The sequence below is a fragment of the Branchiostoma floridae genome, chromosome 1, assembly GCF_000003815.2.
Source record: "Branchiostoma floridae strain S238N-H82 chromosome 1, Bfl_VNyyK, whole genome shotgun sequence".
Taxonomy (NCBI): domain Eukaryota; kingdom Metazoa; phylum Chordata; class Leptocardii; order Amphioxiformes; family Branchiostomatidae; genus Branchiostoma; species Branchiostoma floridae.
Window position 1 is genome coordinate 5413475 of NC_049979.1, and position 19242 is coordinate 5432716.

The 19242-nt window shown below is 42.2% G+C and overlaps 1 protein-coding gene across 12 annotated transcripts in view; it reads right to left on the minus strand.

Moving 5' to 3' along the window:
* The window catches only part of LOC118420113 (EH domain-binding protein 1-like), a 51276-nt gene that overhangs the window by 4756 nt on the left and 27278 nt on the right, over nt 1–19242 (minus strand). For all 12 annotated transcript variants that reach the window (XM_035826899.1, XM_035826884.1, XM_035826862.1 and 9 more), the window contains 3 exons: nt 18309–18432; nt 10433–10532; nt 7128–7201 (listed from right to left, as the gene is read on the minus strand). In XM_035826899.1, the coding sequence (XP_035682792.1) occupies nt 7128–7201; nt 10433–10532; nt 18309–18432 (298 nt within the window). The remainder of the gene's footprint in view (nt 1–7127; nt 7202–10432; nt 10533–18308; nt 18433–19242) is intronic.

Sequence of the window (19242 nt, forward strand, 5' to 3'; positions counted from 1 at the left end):
TTGAAACTCGACGTACCCATTTTAACTTGTGCCATCCTGAGGACATCCATGAAATCCCCCGACTTAATCAAGGGCCACTTTCCACCCTACTGAAGTATCACAACAACTTTCACCCCAATAAAAGGGGCATTAACACATCCAAGCACCGCAAAGCCCCTCCCTATCAACCCGAAGTAACAGCGATACAAGACAAATCCCCACAGACACAACAATGGTGCGGAGAGTTTACCCCAGCCCTGACAAGTTGTGTCTTGGGGATGCAATTTTGTGTGTCACCGATACCACTTCATCCTGAAAACAGGATTGGGAGATTGGGCCGTCTCTTGGTGACAACATCCCGTCATCAGACATGCAACGGCAGCTCGGTCAGGAGAAACGCAGCCCCGAAACTGCTGTGAGATAAGATGGGTCGCTGATGACACTTCAGTCCCGTAGGAGTCAATGCCATTCGCTGCAACTTACGCTCTAAGTTTATACTTTAGCAATTCATACTTAAACACAGGACTTCCAAATGTGCATGCAGTCAGCATACGTGAGGGTCTGCATGCTCTTTTCCGTAAGGCGTAGGCAGCCTATTATTGTTCTTTACCGTAATTCGTAAGGAAAGCCATCTTATTCACGTAATTTGTAGTGAGGCACTAAATTTTGCCTTCCTTAATTTTTGCATTTTATGTAGGGGGATTTTCTGAATTCAGTGTAAAGCGGGAGATTCCCCATGCAGGGAGTATCTCATACGTGTATGTTTGTATGCAGCACGTCACACTTCCTTTCTATGTCACTGTGCGTTGGCCCAAGGATGACACTTCAATCCCGTAGGAGCCACAACACACCACGACTTACACTAGCAGTTTATATTTTAACACAGGACTTTCAGACGCTGTGCGGTTAGCATACGTTTGTACACAGCACATCACACTTCCTGTACGTCACTTTGTGTTGGGACGTTTTCGCCACCACAGGAACTACAGGGCGATGTTCCTGACCCCCCAAGGCACGCCTGAAGATGTTCTTGACGGTTGAGTCATCTTCCGTCCGTGGGTTTGCGCTTCCCGGGCAGGTCTGCCCACTTCAGGTCCCGCACCCTTTCTCCTGACGACACACTTAAGAGCGCACAGTTTCCTCACATTAGTCCTGCACTCTTTGATAGGTCAGCGGCAAACAGGCGGACAATGCCCCTCCCTACGCCCCGCACCGTAGAGCCTCCCCCCATTACCGCGGCCACATCTCGGCACAATACACTGTTTATGTGGCGGTCCCTCTGAGCAGCGGGGCATGCACTCCTCCTGCAGGTGTAGGCTCACCGATTGTTGCTCAAGCACACGTCCTGAGAGCCACTTGTCACGGGGCGTAGCGGCGGTCCAATTGCCCACGTGGGCGAATAGCCATGGGAACTATGCCCACCTTTATCCAAATGCTACAGCTGGTTCTAAAGCCATTTGATTGTGAGTGTGTAGAGAAAAAAATCCCATGCCTCGTGGACTTATAAAATACTCTATTTAGTTATATAGAAAGTAGATTCCCTCATTTTAGACACATGAGTAGCACTGACAAGTTTACATTTCTCATGCGTTTTGACAAACCGACAATAGCGAAGCCCATACAGTCCTACATTTTCACTATTACCAAGAAGCGAGAAGAAGCCGAACTTTTGTGTTAGACTAGATTTGTGACACTTTTATGTATGTATATATCCTGACTTGTTGTGACCTGTACTTAGCCCGGTTGGGCAAAATTGTATAATAAAGGTCTTCATTCATTCATAAAAATATTCTAAAACTGAATGTGTTATTGTCTTCACTAAGCACTGCAGACCAGGATACCACCTGTTCCTTACGTGTCTGATATCAGGAGTCGAGTAGATAGAATATCAACTGAAAGTTCCACCACTTAATTAACCAATTCCAAAACTCAAATTGTTTTCTGATACTGATATAGCACTTGGTCTTCTTCCCTTCCTTCCATCTAATCTACATTTTACCAATTCACAGATATGATGCCAAGTGTGCAGGGTTTAACAAGTTTTCCAAAATTCAATTGTCCTATCAGGCAAAATTTTCTAGCCCAAACTAACTTTTCACTTGCCCAACATTTTTCTGAATAACATTCTCCTATGTATTTTCACTCCCAGCAATAGAATTCTTTTAATATTGGTAATTTTGCTCTAATTTTCTGTGTTTACCAAGGTTTGATGCCATCGTTGTGATATTGATGAGAAGATCAAAATCTCATTCCTGGAGAAATCTTACTTGCCCGATCCGGCAAGTGGGGTAGGACATGCACTTGCCCGATCAGCACTTTCACTTGCCCGGGACAATTGGCCAATGGACTTGTCCAACCCTGGTGCGAAATATTGTAGCAAATTATGTAACAGCTTGACTAGACTTTTGCTTCTGCACATTAGATGCCCCTCCCACCATAGGAAGTTCAATATTTTGGACATGCCACTTGTTCCATTCTTCACCACCACCTTGAGTACATGAGCACATAATATTTCCATTGCAACAGCTTGGGCTTCTAAGAAGTAAAGAAAACAAAACAAAAGGTCGAGGTTGTCCAGGTATGAGCGACTGAATGCCACCAGGGCCAAATGTAAATAGCTTTCTATATTGCCAGAACGTTGAAGAGTTTGTTCTGAGTCAGAGGCAACAGCTTATGAGTCTCTGATGACATAATAAGTAAATAAGTGTACAGCATGATTGTTTTGTTTTTTCCCCACTATTTTTAGGATTGGCAAGCTGTGTCAAGTATATCTACATAGTATTTTACCATGATGCACACCTAAAGGTACATTAGCTGCTAACAACATGACTATTCTTATCTGCTTCTGAATTACAGGCGATGGCCAACCTGTGCCTTTATTACTGAATGTCCACACCAATAGCAGATTTGAAAGGAAACAAATTCACCAAGGATGGTCTTTGTAGATCAAGTTAAGGGTTACAGTGAGCTGGCCTCTAGGGACCTGGAGAAGGGACTAAATACAGTAGAAGGGGAGATAAAGGCAGCACAAAAGACCTGGCATGAAGTTAGATGGATGGTCAAAGATAGGAAGGACAGGAGGAAGTTTGTCAGTGCCTTATGCTCCACCAAAGGGAGCGAGGAGGATTAGGTAGGTTGGTAGGTGCCATGTCTCATTGTTTGTTTGTTTGTTTATTCTTATTCATCACTTCCATACCTGACGTGACATCAAACCTGGACAATAATTAGTCTCTACCAGACTCCTGCCTGGCCGAATAAGGGGACTTTGGCCAAGTTAGGAATAAAGCCTAGTAGGAGTTGATTGGCATAGGAGTGTTGGCCGGCCTGGCCTTAGGTCACAAACTGTACTCCTCTGGCGTGTTTTCTAGTCATTTTTGGGACAATTTTACTATTTTTCCAGCAACCTGTGGAGCCTGGTAGAGGCTAGGCAATAATAATGAACTCCTCTAACCACACGGACACTTCAAAATGTTACAGCCTCTGTCCCCTCCCCCTTTTCACACCTCTGTCCTAACACTCCAGAGCATATTCCCACGGGTATAACCCCCCCTCGTAACCACTCCCTCCATCAAGTCAAGGGGAGGCTGCATTGACGTAGTTCCACCCCTCTAATCAACCATTGTCCCGGCCTGGAGATGTTGGCTATCACATCACCAGAGTGCTAACATACCGCCAACAAGAGCCCTACAAAGGCGCGCTACAAGAGGTGGATGGTGCGTAGTGTTCTCTACAGCGCTGCTCAACGGGCCGTGCCGAGATCGATAAAATCAGGACTCCCATGACGACAGCTGACATTCCATCCGCATCCTTACTTCCCGCTGACATGGCAACCAAATGCTCAGCATCCACCCCCCCTCCCATGCCGGATCAAACCCAAGGTCAATGGACATCATCATAAGCCTCGTCACCCTGTGGTCTTTCCATGGCCAACAGCACCTAATACAGGTTAATTAAGGAGCCAGAAAGCACATGTAAGGGGAAGGCAAATGTGGGGAGGGGGTGGATAATGTTACACATCGGCATTGTGTGCGGCGGAGCTTTCTGGAGGGCACAATGGGCTGCAAGTAGGCAGCTGTTGGTGTTTACACAGGCGCAGCAAACAAACAGGCAGGATGTGCACCAGGCTCTCTGTGCGTCATCCTGCGCCTATTGTTTTCCCCACACCACAGCCACCCAAGCTGCGCATGGGAACGTGAGGTGCCGCGGAAAAATATCCCCACACCCGTGTAACGCGAGCCGCACTCAAGAACTCGGGGCATTTCATCTGCACATCCTCTAATCTCCAACCAGATCCTACAGTAGCATAGGGTAGTATCAAAAGCTGCCAGAGGAGTGAAGCCAGCCTAGGAGCATGTTTGGCTACACGGCAAATGTACACCTCTTGTCTGACTACACTCCTTGGCCAGTTTAATACATGTACTATCTTATGCCATCGTAGGATCTGCTTGGAGATTACACATCCTCTAGACTACTGTTTGGACATCATGGTGGCTCCTAGCCTGGATACCAGACCCCAGCCCAATCTCTAAAATATCTATCTATGTGTAGATTTTTTTGAGATCGGGCTGGGGTCTGGTAGCCAGGCTAGGTGGTTCCCTGGCATCCCATTACATCTTTTACTTGTTGCTTCTGTCAGGGATGGCTTTTAAAGTGCCCATAGGTAAAATTGCCATGCAGTTGTTTATAACATTGGGTTAAAAATTTTATCATCTTATCATTTTCATGGATGGGTTCCTTTTGATGGTTGGTTGGTTTGATCTTTATGAAAAAAAAATCACTTTCAGATTCACATATTAAAAACGTTGGTCTACAACAACCACAAACCTATATAGAGTAATGACAGTAAAATATCATTATCTGACATCAAGATATCATCAATGAATGTCAAGGATGGCTTACTCTGAGCTACTTGTGATTTCACCTTACTAGACACCTTATCAAACTCTGCAATCACCGAATTTCAAGGCTTCTCAATTGATTGTAATTGAATTTGTCTGCTGGTCTCAGAGAAAGACTTGAACATATTTTTGCTTCCTGTGTAAAGCAAAAGCCAACTGATCTGAAATTTTGGTGTGGGGGTAGCTTAAGCTCTAGAAATGGAAAATGAGTCACATAGACCAGTCCATTGTTAATAGATAGGGGTGTTATGAAAGAGTCCATTTTTGTAATGGGTGGGAACTTAACAAAGATATATTTTGGAGTGGGATGATGTTTTGGGATAGGTCAATTCCTGCAAAAGGTTGATATATATATATATATAAAACAGTACATTTTCGCATGGGGATGAAGATGGATTGAAATATGCTGTATTTGCTCCCAAGCAAATGCCGGCCTTTCTAGTTGTAATTGAATTGTCTGTTGGTCTCAGAGGAAGGTCTGAACATGATGCTGATGTTTCTTTCAGACCAACATGACGTTGTGAGCCAGACTGTGCAGCTCTGCTAATTGATGGATTATACTAATCCCCACCCTGGAGATTAGGGATTATAGAAACTAGATGAAATGGAATGGACTGGAAAGAGTATTTGAATCATGCACAGTGTTCTATCTCCATATTTTCTATGTCATCACTCAATATATCAATCAATCAATCAATCAATCAATCAATCAATCAATCAATCAATCAATCAGGGAGTGAAAAAAGAAAATCTACAACTGATCACAAGGTAAAATTGTGGTTGTAAAAAAGAAACTAATTGTGAATGCAAGTTCACTCTCCGATATTGTGATATACTGATATTACTGTGTTAAGCAAATACTGCTTTAAATGTTTCATCCCAATACATTTTAATTTGTTTGTCTGCAACAATTCTTAAGAATTGTGTTACTGCAATAATTTATAAACTTCGATTTTATCTGCATTAATGACAACGGATTGTAATGACCTGTCGCAATTCAGCCATTTGGCAGCCATGTCAGTGTCAATGTTGTATTTTGAAATAGATAAACCAGTCATATATAAATAAGTGTATGGGGCCATTTCTCCTGCTTACAAACTTTCTCATTGTAGCATTATCATCCCTGTTAGTGTAACCACCATCATGAGATACTGTACTTCAAAACTTTGCTGGCTCAGATTAAAGAATATCAGCATATCTTGGTCTCTGCATGCAATCCTGGTAAGTCAGAGTCAAGACCATGCACACAGGTGATACACATCTCAAGGGCAAGAACTGAAAACACAAATCTGACAACTCCTTCCTTTTTTTCGTGAATGACACAGCGGAAGGGAAATCAATCTCTCTGGTAAAAGATGATCTTCCGAAGGGCTGGTTTTTAGTTGACATTGATCCCAGAGGTGTGGTCTGTCAGTAAGGAGAGATTTATCTGCAGCGAGCACCTGTCAGCAGGCTTTTATCCCAGTCTGACACAGGACAGGGCCGGGGCGACGACAGCCACCATCATTCATCAGTCGGCATCCACAGGGGCGTGCAGTCTGCTCCAGCGAGGGGGAAACTCTTCAGGTTGCCTGATCACGCCATTCATGCGATGTCTGTTCACTGGGTTCCACATCCTCGTCTCTCTTACCGCTGCCAAGCGGGGAGATTTAGGGGCGCTTTATCTCCGTGTGACACGGGAAAAGTCATCGGATCAGCGTGTCACATTTTCTTCCCCTTTTAGAGGTGATACCGCTGATAGCCTGGAGTCCCCTTATCTCCAATGGAACGGTAAATCTGATGGACTTAAAAGGACACTAAAGGCCAAAAGAAGTTGCAGTGAGATGTAGACTGTAGACAGTGAACTTTTCCTCTTCACAAAAGTAAGTGAACCAATCAAAACTCCTGCTTTGCCCTGTAGTCTCATACAAGTCGATACACAAATAATATCTGAGACTTGAAGTGTCTTGTCTTGAAACTTCTTCCGGGTCAATTACCACTGAACCATCTGGCTTTACTAGCTTTGTCATATTCTTTCTTACGTGTCCTATGCAATTTAAATTCATAGAAAACTTCCTACATTTTTCTCCCTGTTCCATCCATTTGGCTCTCCTGTTCATAATCAAATTATTACATTTTGTTTGATACATTAAGTGTCTTTCCTGAATGTGAAAACACAGTCATAGCAACAGTCTGCTTTGGCATTTCTCCAGTGTACCCGTCACAAGGTGTATGAAGAATAAGACATTGACATTGAAGATGCAAACGTACCTTCCAGTGCCATCATGGATCGCAACTCTCGGTTCAGAAGGTCAAATCTCTTCTCCAGATCATCTTCCTTCACCCTAAGGGAGGATAAGACGTCAGATGTGAGACATAGATCAACAATCTTCATTCATCTCCATCTGAGAAGCCAGGACCAGGACCAAACTGTGATGTATGAGTTAAAGAGCATTCACTTAGAAATATCAGACCAACATATACTGTACTTACATTTCTGTCAATTTAACTCATAACAATTTTCATTCAACAAGGTAAGCAAAATATTCTTGTTCTGTCAATCATTTGAGTCAACAGGAGTCCTTAGCAGCTAATAACTTATATCTTAAAGCACCAGGTGTACATGGCACATGTTCAAAGATGGAACAAGACTTAGTGTATAAATGTGCAGGGAAGCAAACCACATATACTTTAATGAGGAGCATACACCAAAAAGCTGTTACTCATTCAAGCAACTGGATATGATTTTGAAATTTTTCCAGTGGCAAGCAACTGGATATGATTTTCCAAAATCATATCCAGTTATTTGAGTAACTGCTTTTTTTTCGTATCTTATAACCTGGATGTCTAATCTTCATCGACGTATAATGAGGAGCTTAGATTGTAACCACAACTGGATAGAGGGCATGATTGTATTGCAGGGTTGGACAAGTCCACTAGCCCAATTGTCCCGGGCAAGTGAAAGTGCCGATCGGGCAAGCACATGTCCAACCCTACTTGCCCGATCGGGCAAGTACGATTTTTCCAATGAGTGAGATTTTGATATAACTTGACAATGTACACCGGTACTTTTCACAGTCGTCGTATCAAGCATTGGTAAACACAGTACAATAGAGCCAATGGTAAAAGAATTCCAATTTTGGAAGTGGAAATACCCAGAAAAAAATGAATTTTGGGCAAGTGAAAAGTTGGTTTGGGCAAGTTTATTATCTATGTACTTGCCTGACATTTAGAAATTTAGAAAACAATTTAGAAAACTTGTCCAACCCTGCAATGGAACTGACCATTCCACCTCTGCCACAATACAGCATCTACGTGTGGTCCACTCCTGATGTGACACCCAGTGGGACACCCTTCAACAGTCACTACCCTCTGTCTACAAACCCTGACCTTACCATCAGCAAGGTCAATCTCAATTGTCCGTCCTGGCACTTACTACCTGACCCTGGACCGAGTCAAAGCTACCCTGAACAGCCTGTTGACTGCCGAATGTTTGTGTTCCCCAGCAGGAGTTCAGGCCAAAGCCTGGCATCTTACAGTGCTAACTGTGAATGTGTTCAGACAACATGACAATGGAGGAGTCTGAATTTTTTTTCCTGTTCCCTTTATTTTGAACGGAAATCCTGTCGAGTGCTAGAGGATTCCATGCTACGGTCCTAGGGGGTCCAGGAAGATTTTGAAATCTAAGACCCTCAGAAATGCTATTTCCTACATTTTGAGGGGCAAATTTTGTTGATGGAGTAGACTGTGCTGAATTTCTGGAGATTTTTGCAAAATTTCATGTGTTTAATATCTTTATATGCCAATTTTTCAATTCAACGTTAGAATGTGGACTCTTACAATTGACTACAAACGTAATGATTAAAATATACCAAATGTCTTGAAGAATATCCATGCCCAGGTGTATATTGACTTTAAGAAGGACTGTATGGTGCCAGCAAAATCCTTCGCAGCACAATAATAAGCAATTTTATTCTCATAAAAAAACACATTTTGCCTCAACATGAACACGTCTTCTGCCCTCGTGATCCAAGTTGACAAAGGTCATAAAAACTATTTAACAAATCTTTAATCCAACACCATTAAAAATGTAGAAGTTTCTAATGACTATCTCCCTTCTTGAATGGCTCTTCTAGCCAAGTGGGTTGAGCCACATATGCTCCCCCAGCCATATAATACTTCTCTACATACGCAACCATGTAATACCTCTCTATATTAGCCCTCCCAATCAGCTTGTGGGGATGTTAGCCCATAAGTCTCCCTCAATAGGTATAAAACTGTGTAAAGCTGGAGTTAAGTTCTCCAGATTTGAGAGTGAAATCGGCCAGAGAACACAGACTCATCAGTGAAATCTATCTTAATACCGACACAAGAAGAAGGCTTATATAAATGTAATAGTCTCTGAGCCTCCTTCTCATCCTCTCAGGATCTCTTCTGATCTGCTGCAAATAGTCTTATACCTCTATAGCTTCTCCACTTTTAAATCAATAATACAGCATTTCTTTCTTTCCCTTTATTTCTGCACATAATAAAACGGACCTTCACAATATATCGAAGATAACAGACAGTTGAACAGTATCTTACAGACATAACACAGTCTCTATATTCCAAAGATGGATAACGTCTAGGGAAAATGTTGTGTTTCCTGTTTCCCTACGAGGGGCGTTCAATAAGTAATATCTCTGACTCATTTTCCATAGCAGGAGATTAATGAAACTTGGCACAGTTTTTAGTCTTTCTCTTCATAGGAACCACCCAGAGTTGTGCATTTCTCCCATCGTTTGATGCAGCTCTTGACACCGTTTTTGTAGGACACCCCAGGTTGGTCCTACAACAGATGCCTCATTACTGGCAGAAGAGGAACGACCAGGTCTGGGAGCTGTTTCCACAGACTTCCGGCCATGTTTGAATTCAGGATGCCAGCGTTTTACAAAGTCATATGATGGGATATCATCACCATAAGTTTCTTTCATTTCATCAAAAGTCTCCTTTGGTGTGCATCCTTTCAAATACAAAAACCGGATCACTGCGCGACACTCAACTGGCTCCATTTCACACCTGGTCCATTTCACACCTAACTCAGTTCAAACACCAGTAAATCAGAAACCACAATTAGTTCAGAGCTCTTTTTTGCAACATAAACTGTAGAGATATGAATCATTACACATGCAAAATTTTATTTAGATCAAACAACTGGAAGTGGGTCAGGGACATTACTTATTGAACGCCCCTCGTATCTACCCTAGAAAAGCTTTCAGTCAGAATTTTTATTCAGCCTTCTTCCTATTGAAGTAAAAACACTGCTTGTCCTATCTCATCTCCTATCTAATAAAGGGTACATGTATCCATTATGCCCCAAAATAAAGTTTGACATTGAAAGATAAGTGTTCTCATTTCAGTTTACTTTCAAATTGTTAAACTCTATTGTAATATGTATCACTAGTAGTAAGAGTTTTGGCCAGCATAGAAAAAAAAGAAAAAAAAATATAATCCCTAACGACCCTTATTATTTCTGGACTGGAGCAGGAAACACAACATTTCTTTTCCTATGCCTAAGCAAAAAAAGATGGACTTACAAAATGTTGAGTTGCGTCTGTCTGCGGATCAGAGCATTCTTCTTGTTGACCAACAGGAACCACTCCTGCATCAGTCTCTCCTCATCTTCCTTGTTAGAAGCTGGGTCATAAACAACAAAATGAAAATATCAATGACAATGAAGTTTATGGCATATTCATTGCCCCATTGGGGCTAAATGCAGTCAGTTTGATACAAAAGGTAGTAAACGAAAAGTTATACATATACTATAGTCTACATGCATCTTCTCTCAACAAGCATAGACGAACTTACAGAGATTTTCCAGTATATTGTGGTCAGATGATGACATAAGATAGTTGAACGTATCTTCCTTCGTTAGGTGTGCATATTTCTGATCAACATGTGTAGCATTAACGAATGTATTGCGCAGATAAAAGTCTAGGAACAAAGTGTATTTCGTTTTCTACATGCATGTGGTTCTCAGTCCTGCAATCAGCGATTCCCATCTAGTACATGTGTTAGGTTTAGATAAGACCGGACGGAGACACGAAGACACACGTTTGAATTCTAAGACAACCAAACGTAACTGTCCCTTTGTTTCAAGAAGACACCGATAAAGTTAACGTACAAGTTCGCTACACTTTCCGTTACACATGTAACACACAAAAAAATCATCCCCACAGACTGAGAACTGAATATGATCGATTTGCAGTTGTTTTAGTTGAGTAGTCAACCTACACAAAGTATCCTGCATCCTTAATAAGAGTGTAGAACACAGTATCTTACCGTATCTACAAAGATGATCAAGAAGTATGATATGTGCATGTGTAAGCATGTGTGTCTGGTAGATAAAAGACATTTAATCATGAACATCATTTCTTTAATTTGCCATCACAAATATGGACTGAATGAGAAAAAAAGGGCGATATTCAATACATAACTCTACGGCTTGTTATTCCTTAACAAGCTCAGTAATTCTTTGGCATGTCGTGACTCAGACACAGTGAAAAGATAGATAACCTTTAATACTGCCAAGTATTTTGTTGGCATCCATCTGTCTCCCAAGACAATGGTAGGCAGACAGTTATTACTTGCCGTCTGCCTGGCCTGCACGTGACTTTTAAAGGTGAAGGAGGGGTGTGAACTTCCTTCTCCACCCTCTTGTCTACTGACGCACTAAGTCTCACAGGGACAGAATTGCATGCCACATGTACGACGGCCCCAGCAGATGCAGCTTTGTTATTTGGAGTTTCCGTCTCCTAGGAGGACTTCCAACCAAGGATGCAAGGGTTTCCTCCTACCCCTAACCTGTGTATAGCGGGTGCGTCATGCCCGAACATGCCAAGTATAAGTGGTCTGGAATGGTAGTCATGATTGTCTCCTATTGTGTTTCTGAACTAATTTTTCCTTCTCTACGAGGCTCCAGCGCCACATGACACCTCTCAGCAGCCCAGACCTGCTCACACCGATCTCAACCCAAAATGAGCAATTTCCCAGCAGGGCCCTGCAAACCCGGGCCAACGACATGTGACGGGTACAAGAAAGCGGACGAGTGTCTCCCCACTGTTCCTGCATCCGCACCATTGTCCGTAACCGGGAGGGGGGCGGGTGGAGTGGCCTGCCCTAATTCGTCCCTGTCTCCTCCTTTGGACACCTTCCCACTGGGACGTCAGACAGGACACGGGCCCAATTTGGCCCTCATAATGAGGTTTGGATAATCTGGCCGATTATCTCTCGCACTGTATACTCCCCCTCTCTACCTGTTCCCATTATCAAACCAAACATCTTTTATATATGATGTCAGCTCTCAATTTGCCGGGATTAAATCAGCTCACAGCAGTAATATCCTGACCTGTATGATACAGTCTCTGTGGGGCTCCCACCTCCAGGCAAACACCTGACAGATGGGACGACGCAACAGAAAAACTCATCCAGACTTTTCAAAGGAGTACTTTTTAAAGGAGTCCTAAACTCCAGAAGACAGTGTTATATCATAAGTACCCACTAGTCTTCCGTACAGCAAAAAGCATTCAGTATTGTGCTCCCAAACTCCTCTTTAATTGAATTAAGCAATGTCAGCCTATGGCTGAATACAATGTGTCTGACAAAGCCTGATGAAACCAATTTGAGGGGTGATGTTAAAATCTTGTCTTATTTTGTGTTCAGTGATTTAACCTAGAGACATATAGACATACCGTATTTTCTCAAATAAAGTACCGACTTGGGGAAGTTTCAGTGTCAGAAGTGTAGCTCCATCTTCCTTTTTAAAGCTCTTTAAATTTACCATTTATGCATGCAATAACCTCAAATCAAGTGCGCACCCTTTGGCAACAACTTGTAGCACCTTTTTAATTTTGAAAAGTTTAAAATTGCGTACTTTATTCGAGAAAATACTGTATGAGGTGATGAGAGCTGCATGTGTGACAAGCCTCCTGCAGCACTAAGGTACACAGAGATGAATGGGCACTGGCATACAGGTAGCATCAGAAAAAAACATGCACCAGTTTTGGTATGGACTGAATCTCACATATAGTAGCGCACCCAACATCCGCGGGGAGGGGCTAGTTACAGCCCGGACAGCAGAGTTTGTGTTACACAGACTAGTATGGTTGTATTAGACCTCTTTATCCATGAAAGGAAATTTTTTTCCATAATAAGGATACTTTAACTTATATTCCTCACAATATCATCCATGTTGTGTAACTTCAGAACCTTTCTATAAGTCTAGTTGTTTTTTGTTTGTATCCATAAAAGGAAGTTAAGGATTCTTTTATATTCCTCACAATATCAACGATGTTACGTAACTAACTTCAGAACCTTTCAATAAGTATAGTTGTTTTTTGTTTCTATCCCCGGCAATGCAGGTATTTTCACATTGCATGCGAAGAAAGTTTGACTAAGTTGTCGGGTCTTCAGCCTCCCTCCTCCTCACACGGCCTTTGGGGCACCTCTGAAACATCATCCCCATCAATTAATTTTGGGGATTTGTCCCCCCCCCCTACTGGACTAATACTAATAGGCGAGTGGGTTGCGTGCTACTTTCAGCTTTCCTCATCTAATATGCAGGGAAATGAAGTCGGCGGCGGATAATCCCCGCATACGTAATGGAGGCTGCCCAGCCAGGTAAATGGCTCAGCCCCGTGGCATGGCTTAGGATCACCGCGCTCCCAATTTCCTCCCGCTGTCTAAAACATAAGGCTCTCCTCTCCCCGTTCCCCCCGGACACCCCAGCCGTGATGGACCGTTCATCAGATTTGACCGAACCCTGCAGGGGGGGTCTGCACGGGCCCGATCACCTGTTGGCACACTTCGGCTCTTCAGGCCCTAATTGATGAAGAATAGGATCTTCCTTGCCTTATTTCCTCTCTAAAATGACTCCTTGATTTCCTTGGTGGCACAGCTTACTGAATGAACAACCCACCACTATTGCTCCAGACAGGTGTACGCAGAAGCTATGGCCTACACGGGTTGTGCAAGGACTGACATTGCAATGGGAATGTCTATTCAACTGCCCTTATATATTTGTTAAGTTACAAATGCAAAACATTGATCATGATGATAAACCGTTGCTTAACTGGCCGACAGGCTAAATAAAAGTTGAAAACTTGAACTATGCAGCTCCAGATGTCTTTCTGAGGGATGACTGCAGTGTGCAAGATGTCAAAGTTTTCCTCTGCAAGTGACTACCTGCTATGATTGACCATAGTGGCACTAAGGGCACACTCAAAAGTGTAGGGCTTAGTTTCATGACAATATTTGCTAGCTTAACATTCATGCGCCAGTTGGTAGAACTCAAACATGACAATGGCTCAAACATTTCAGGACTGTGAGGAGATTAACACTTATAAACCTTTTACCACATCTTCCAGGGTTGGACAAGTTTTCTAAAATTCACTTGTCCTATCGGGCAGGTACACAAATAAATTGATTGCCTGAATCAACTTTTCACTTGCCCTGAAATTTAAATGACATTTTCTATGCCATCAATGGAATTCTCTTATGGTTCACTCTGTTTTTCTGTGTTGACCAATGCTTGATGCCGTAACTGTGAAAAGCAACAAGTATATAAAAATCGTTCCCATGAAAAAAATCTTACTTGCCCAAGTGCGGTAAGACATGTACTTGTTTGATCAGCACTTTTACTTGCCCTGGACAATCAGGCTAGTGGACTTGTCCAACCCTGTCTTCATGTGCACACAATAATAAGCTTGTATGCAAATGAGGATAAAATACACGAGTTGAAGAGTAAGGAAACTTGATGGTATCACTATCAGTCCAATTGACTGATTACAACACTGAGATTTCTGTATCTCTGTTGATAGTTGAATTCACCATTTTCCCTCCAATCAAATGTACACTACAAAAGAGATAATGATGACTCTTAACTTAAGACAACACTTTCAAAAGACCATGTTGTTGTTTAACACTATCTACAAACAATAATAGACATCAGACCACTTAAAGCCTGTAGGAGATGACCATGGAGAGGATGCGTGATGTAGGTTAGACATCCAGGTAATAAGATACACCAAAAAGTAGTTACTCAAGCAACTGGATATGGTTTTGGAAATGGTCAGACGTTTCGGATAGAAGCCACTATCCTTCGTCAGTGACACTGAAGTGATCTGGAAGAAACAGGTCTTTTATACTCTAACTAGGAATGAAGACAATTTCAGATGTCCAATAGGAAACGTTGTTAGACAATTCAGATTGAAGACAATTTGGATTCCAAAGAAAACAAAGGTAAGGCGAGATGATGCATCTGATATTTAGTAATTATGACTCTTACCAGTGAAAGTTAGAGATGACTGACTAAAAACAGCACTTAAGACATCACTTTCACAAGATTATGGTTTAACATCAGACCACTTAAAGTCTATACAGAAGGAGATGACCATAATGAAGAAGATGCATGTGATAAGTGATGAACACAACTTTCTGCCACAGAAGATGGAGGAAACAAGATGCTGACAACTTGAAAGTTCATCTGTGTTGATAGAAGTCATTCTTGAACTAGTTTAACTGTAATATTCAACACAAAAATTGGAATCATCACCCAAATTTTAGACGACTGAACAGGGCCAGTCTCTGTCAAGGAATGAACAATCCACTGCTGTTGTGACGTCACGTTATGCAAGTTAAAATCTTGGACATAGAGCCAGACTTTTTTGCTAAAGGGATCAAAGAAGCTATCTACCTCAGAGTTTTACAACCATCCCTGAACAGAGACGGAGGGCGCTACAGACTTCCTGCAACTTATGATCCACTGCTCACCGAGTCACGTGTTCTATCTGCAAAACATGACGCCACGACAGCAATGGATTGTTCATTCCTTGACAAAGACTGGTGCTGTTCAGTCGTCTAAAATTTGGGTGATGATTCCAATTTTTGTGTTGAACATTACAGTTCAACTAGTTCAAGAGAGATGCTGATAAGTGAATCATGTGGGTACATGTCAGCGGACCAATACATCTCGTATTTGTTAGCACAAGATGCGTGACTGTGATAAATGATGGACACAACTTCCGAAAATAATTTCATCAGGTTGGTAGATCGTCGGAGTTATCTTTTAGTTTTACACAACCAGTTATTCTCACCTGCTGACGTTTCACCTTGAGACACAGAACTCCAGTTAGAAGCTCTGAGGAAGATGTCTGACTGACATTGAAACATCAGCAAGGTGGGAAAAACTGGTTGAGTAAACTCCTATGTCCTATGAACACAACTTTCTGGCAGAGAAGATGGAGAAACAAGATGCTGATAAGTGAATGATGTGGGTACTGATGTCAGTGGAGGAGAATGATCTGCCGAGATGAGTGTTTGGGGGCTTACAGGTCCAAGAAAAGAACAAAAGCAAAGTAGAGGAGAGTTGACAGTCATTTTTACCAGGCTTCTACAGAAACAAGAAGCTGATAAGTGAGTGATGTGGGTACTGATGTCAGCGGAGGAGGATGATCCGCCAGCATCGCATGCCGTGCAGAATGTAAACACGGGACCGACGCACCTTGTCTTTGTCAGCAGGCGGACAAGAATTTATAGCCCTGCCATCCCGGCGAGGGGATTAGGAGTAAACCATTAAGCTTTCTGTCAAAACACACGGCTAGATTAATACCTCAGCACCAGCATAAGGCCGCGCGGCCCTCCCCAGGTACGTGCGGAACATCTCCCGCCCCGCCGTAATCTCTCCCACCTGGCATCCTGCCCTTCAACTCTCCACAAGGTCGGGAAATTATCTCTTCACATTACTCATGGATTAACTCCTCAGCACCGCCGCCCTGACAGGGATGCTACCCCGGGAGACACGCTCCAACCACGTATTGCCACAGCCAAGTTAGAGATTACTCTCCAAGATACCTTTTGCCACAGAACTTTCTACAAGCATTGGGTTACTTCTCTAAGGGACAACCCCTATACCTCTATCATGTAACATTGCTACTACTGCTTTATATGTACATTTGTCTGATAATTGAATTATGCAATATAATGCAATTTAATGCAATATAAACACATCAAAACCTTGATCATTGAAGGAGACCAACTCCAACCACGTACTGCCACAGCCAACTTGAAGTTAGAGATTACTCTCCAAGATACCTTTTACCACTGAACTTTTCTAAAAGCAGTGGGCTACTCCTATATCAATAAAGGACAAATGTCTGATCAACGGCCTGACAGAGATGCTACCCTAGAAGACACGCTCCAACCACGTACGAGGGGGGATCAATAAGTTCTCGGCCTCACCCAGAAATAATAAGCACAACTCAGATTTCGAAGCATAGATGTCAAGTATGAAGTCTTATATGAAGGTGTACCAAAACTCAAATTAGTGTGATTATTACTTTGCAGGTGACACCCAGTAACGTTAGGTAAGGGGGAAGGGAAAAAAACGTGGACAATTGAGCTGCGACCTGAGGTGTGCGGGTCAGTTTGCGCTGCTGGAAGTCAGACACCCAATTCTTTCTGCTTGAAATAGGAAGGAGAATCATTATCAAACATTTTGACAATGTCTTTTGTTAATGACACAGAATTGATGGCATGGGGAACTTGACCCACACATGTCTGATCACAATTCACCCTTGTTTTTCTCGCCACCTAGCTTCTAATTAAAAGACCTTCTTGATCACCCCTAGTACTGACAGAGTCAAGTTAGAAATTACTCTTCCAGATACCTTTTACCCCAGAACTTTCTAAAAGCATTGGGCTACTTCTGTAAGAGACAAATGTTTTGAGGAAGTCAATGCATTGTGAATATAATCCGGTATACAGCCATAAACCTATAGATTTTGACTTGAAGACCCCTATACTTCTATCATGTAACATTGCAACTACTGCTTTATATGTACAAGTCTGAGATTACTCAGATACCTTTTACCCCAGAACTTTCTAAAAGCATTGGGCTACTTTTGTATGGGACAAAAGTCTGATCAAGCATTTGAGGAAGGCAATGCAATGTGAATATCATCCGGCACACAGCCTTAAATTTATAGAGTTTGACTTGTAGACCCCTATATCTCTATCATGTAACATTGCTACTAATAACTGCTTTATAATGTACTACATTTGTCTGACAATGTACAATTGAATTATGACCACTTTTAATGCAAAATAAACACATCAAAGCCTTGATCATTGAAGTAGATAAAGATTTACTTAGCTTTCTCCATGAAGAGATTGACAGAACTGAACAACCAGCCTAACAATAACATTGTTATCACCCCCCAGAGATGGATTAAATAAGCTTTCAGCCTTGGTTTTCACAGGATAAACATCCTACAGCCGTAAAATTGAATCTGGGACAGGTGCAAAGTCTCCAAAAGATAACTGATAACAGAAAGAAAGGAAGGATGCAGGATAATAATTTTGACCTGACACGAAGGAGAATAGGACGGAGAGAAGATGGGGGAAAAGGTACGCTACCTTTGTCATTCATCGCCGTGCGCAGCTGCTTCTCTAGGGCAGCTGCCCTGTTGTCGATCTGATCCTGCTCGTTGTCCAAGGCACACAGTTCACCAGTCACGTACTCACTGGCACTCAACATGTCCTGGTGGGGAGAGAGACAGAGGTGGGACATGAGGGCTTGCTTGCGACATCCACAACAAACTCACGAGAAACTTGTTCAGAACAGAAAGAACGTCTAACCAACTGTTACAGGAACCGTTACAAGAACCTATTCTATACTTCTTGAAACTGTTAAACGAGCAAAGCTAAACATTGGTAGACTTGGATAATTCTAGTCATAATTTTCGTCATTAATGTATGTTTTCGTCTGTATGCCTGTATGATGCGTTTATAGTAAGTTTTAAAAGATTCTTAGTTTTATCAAGTGTAGTTCATTCAATTGCTTTTAACTCCATGCATGTGTGTATTAAGGAATTGGTGAAATAAAATGTGCAATTCAGCCAGCTGGCTGCAAAATGTTTTTAAATTCAATGAAGTTGTGCAGTTAATTAACCATTTATTCATTCACATTGTGCCTCAGTTTCACACATATCAAATGTCTAGTCCGAGATTAGCCTGAAACTAGCATATGAACAATGTCTCCTCTTTCTTGTCACAACTTTTTTTACTGATTCAATGAATGAGCTTTAACATGTCCTGGTGTGGGATGAAACAGAGGTGGCACATGAATGCTTGCTCAAATTGTGCCTCCTCACTTTTACACATGTCAAATGTCTAGTTCGAGATTAGCCTGCCTGAAACTAGAATATGTCTCCACTTTCTTGTCACAACTTTTTACTGGTTCAACAAATGTGCCTCAAGATCTCCTAGTGTGGGGTTAAACAGGGGTGGGACATGAATGATTGCTCAAATTGTGTCTCATTTTTACATGTGTCAAATGTCTAGTCCAAGA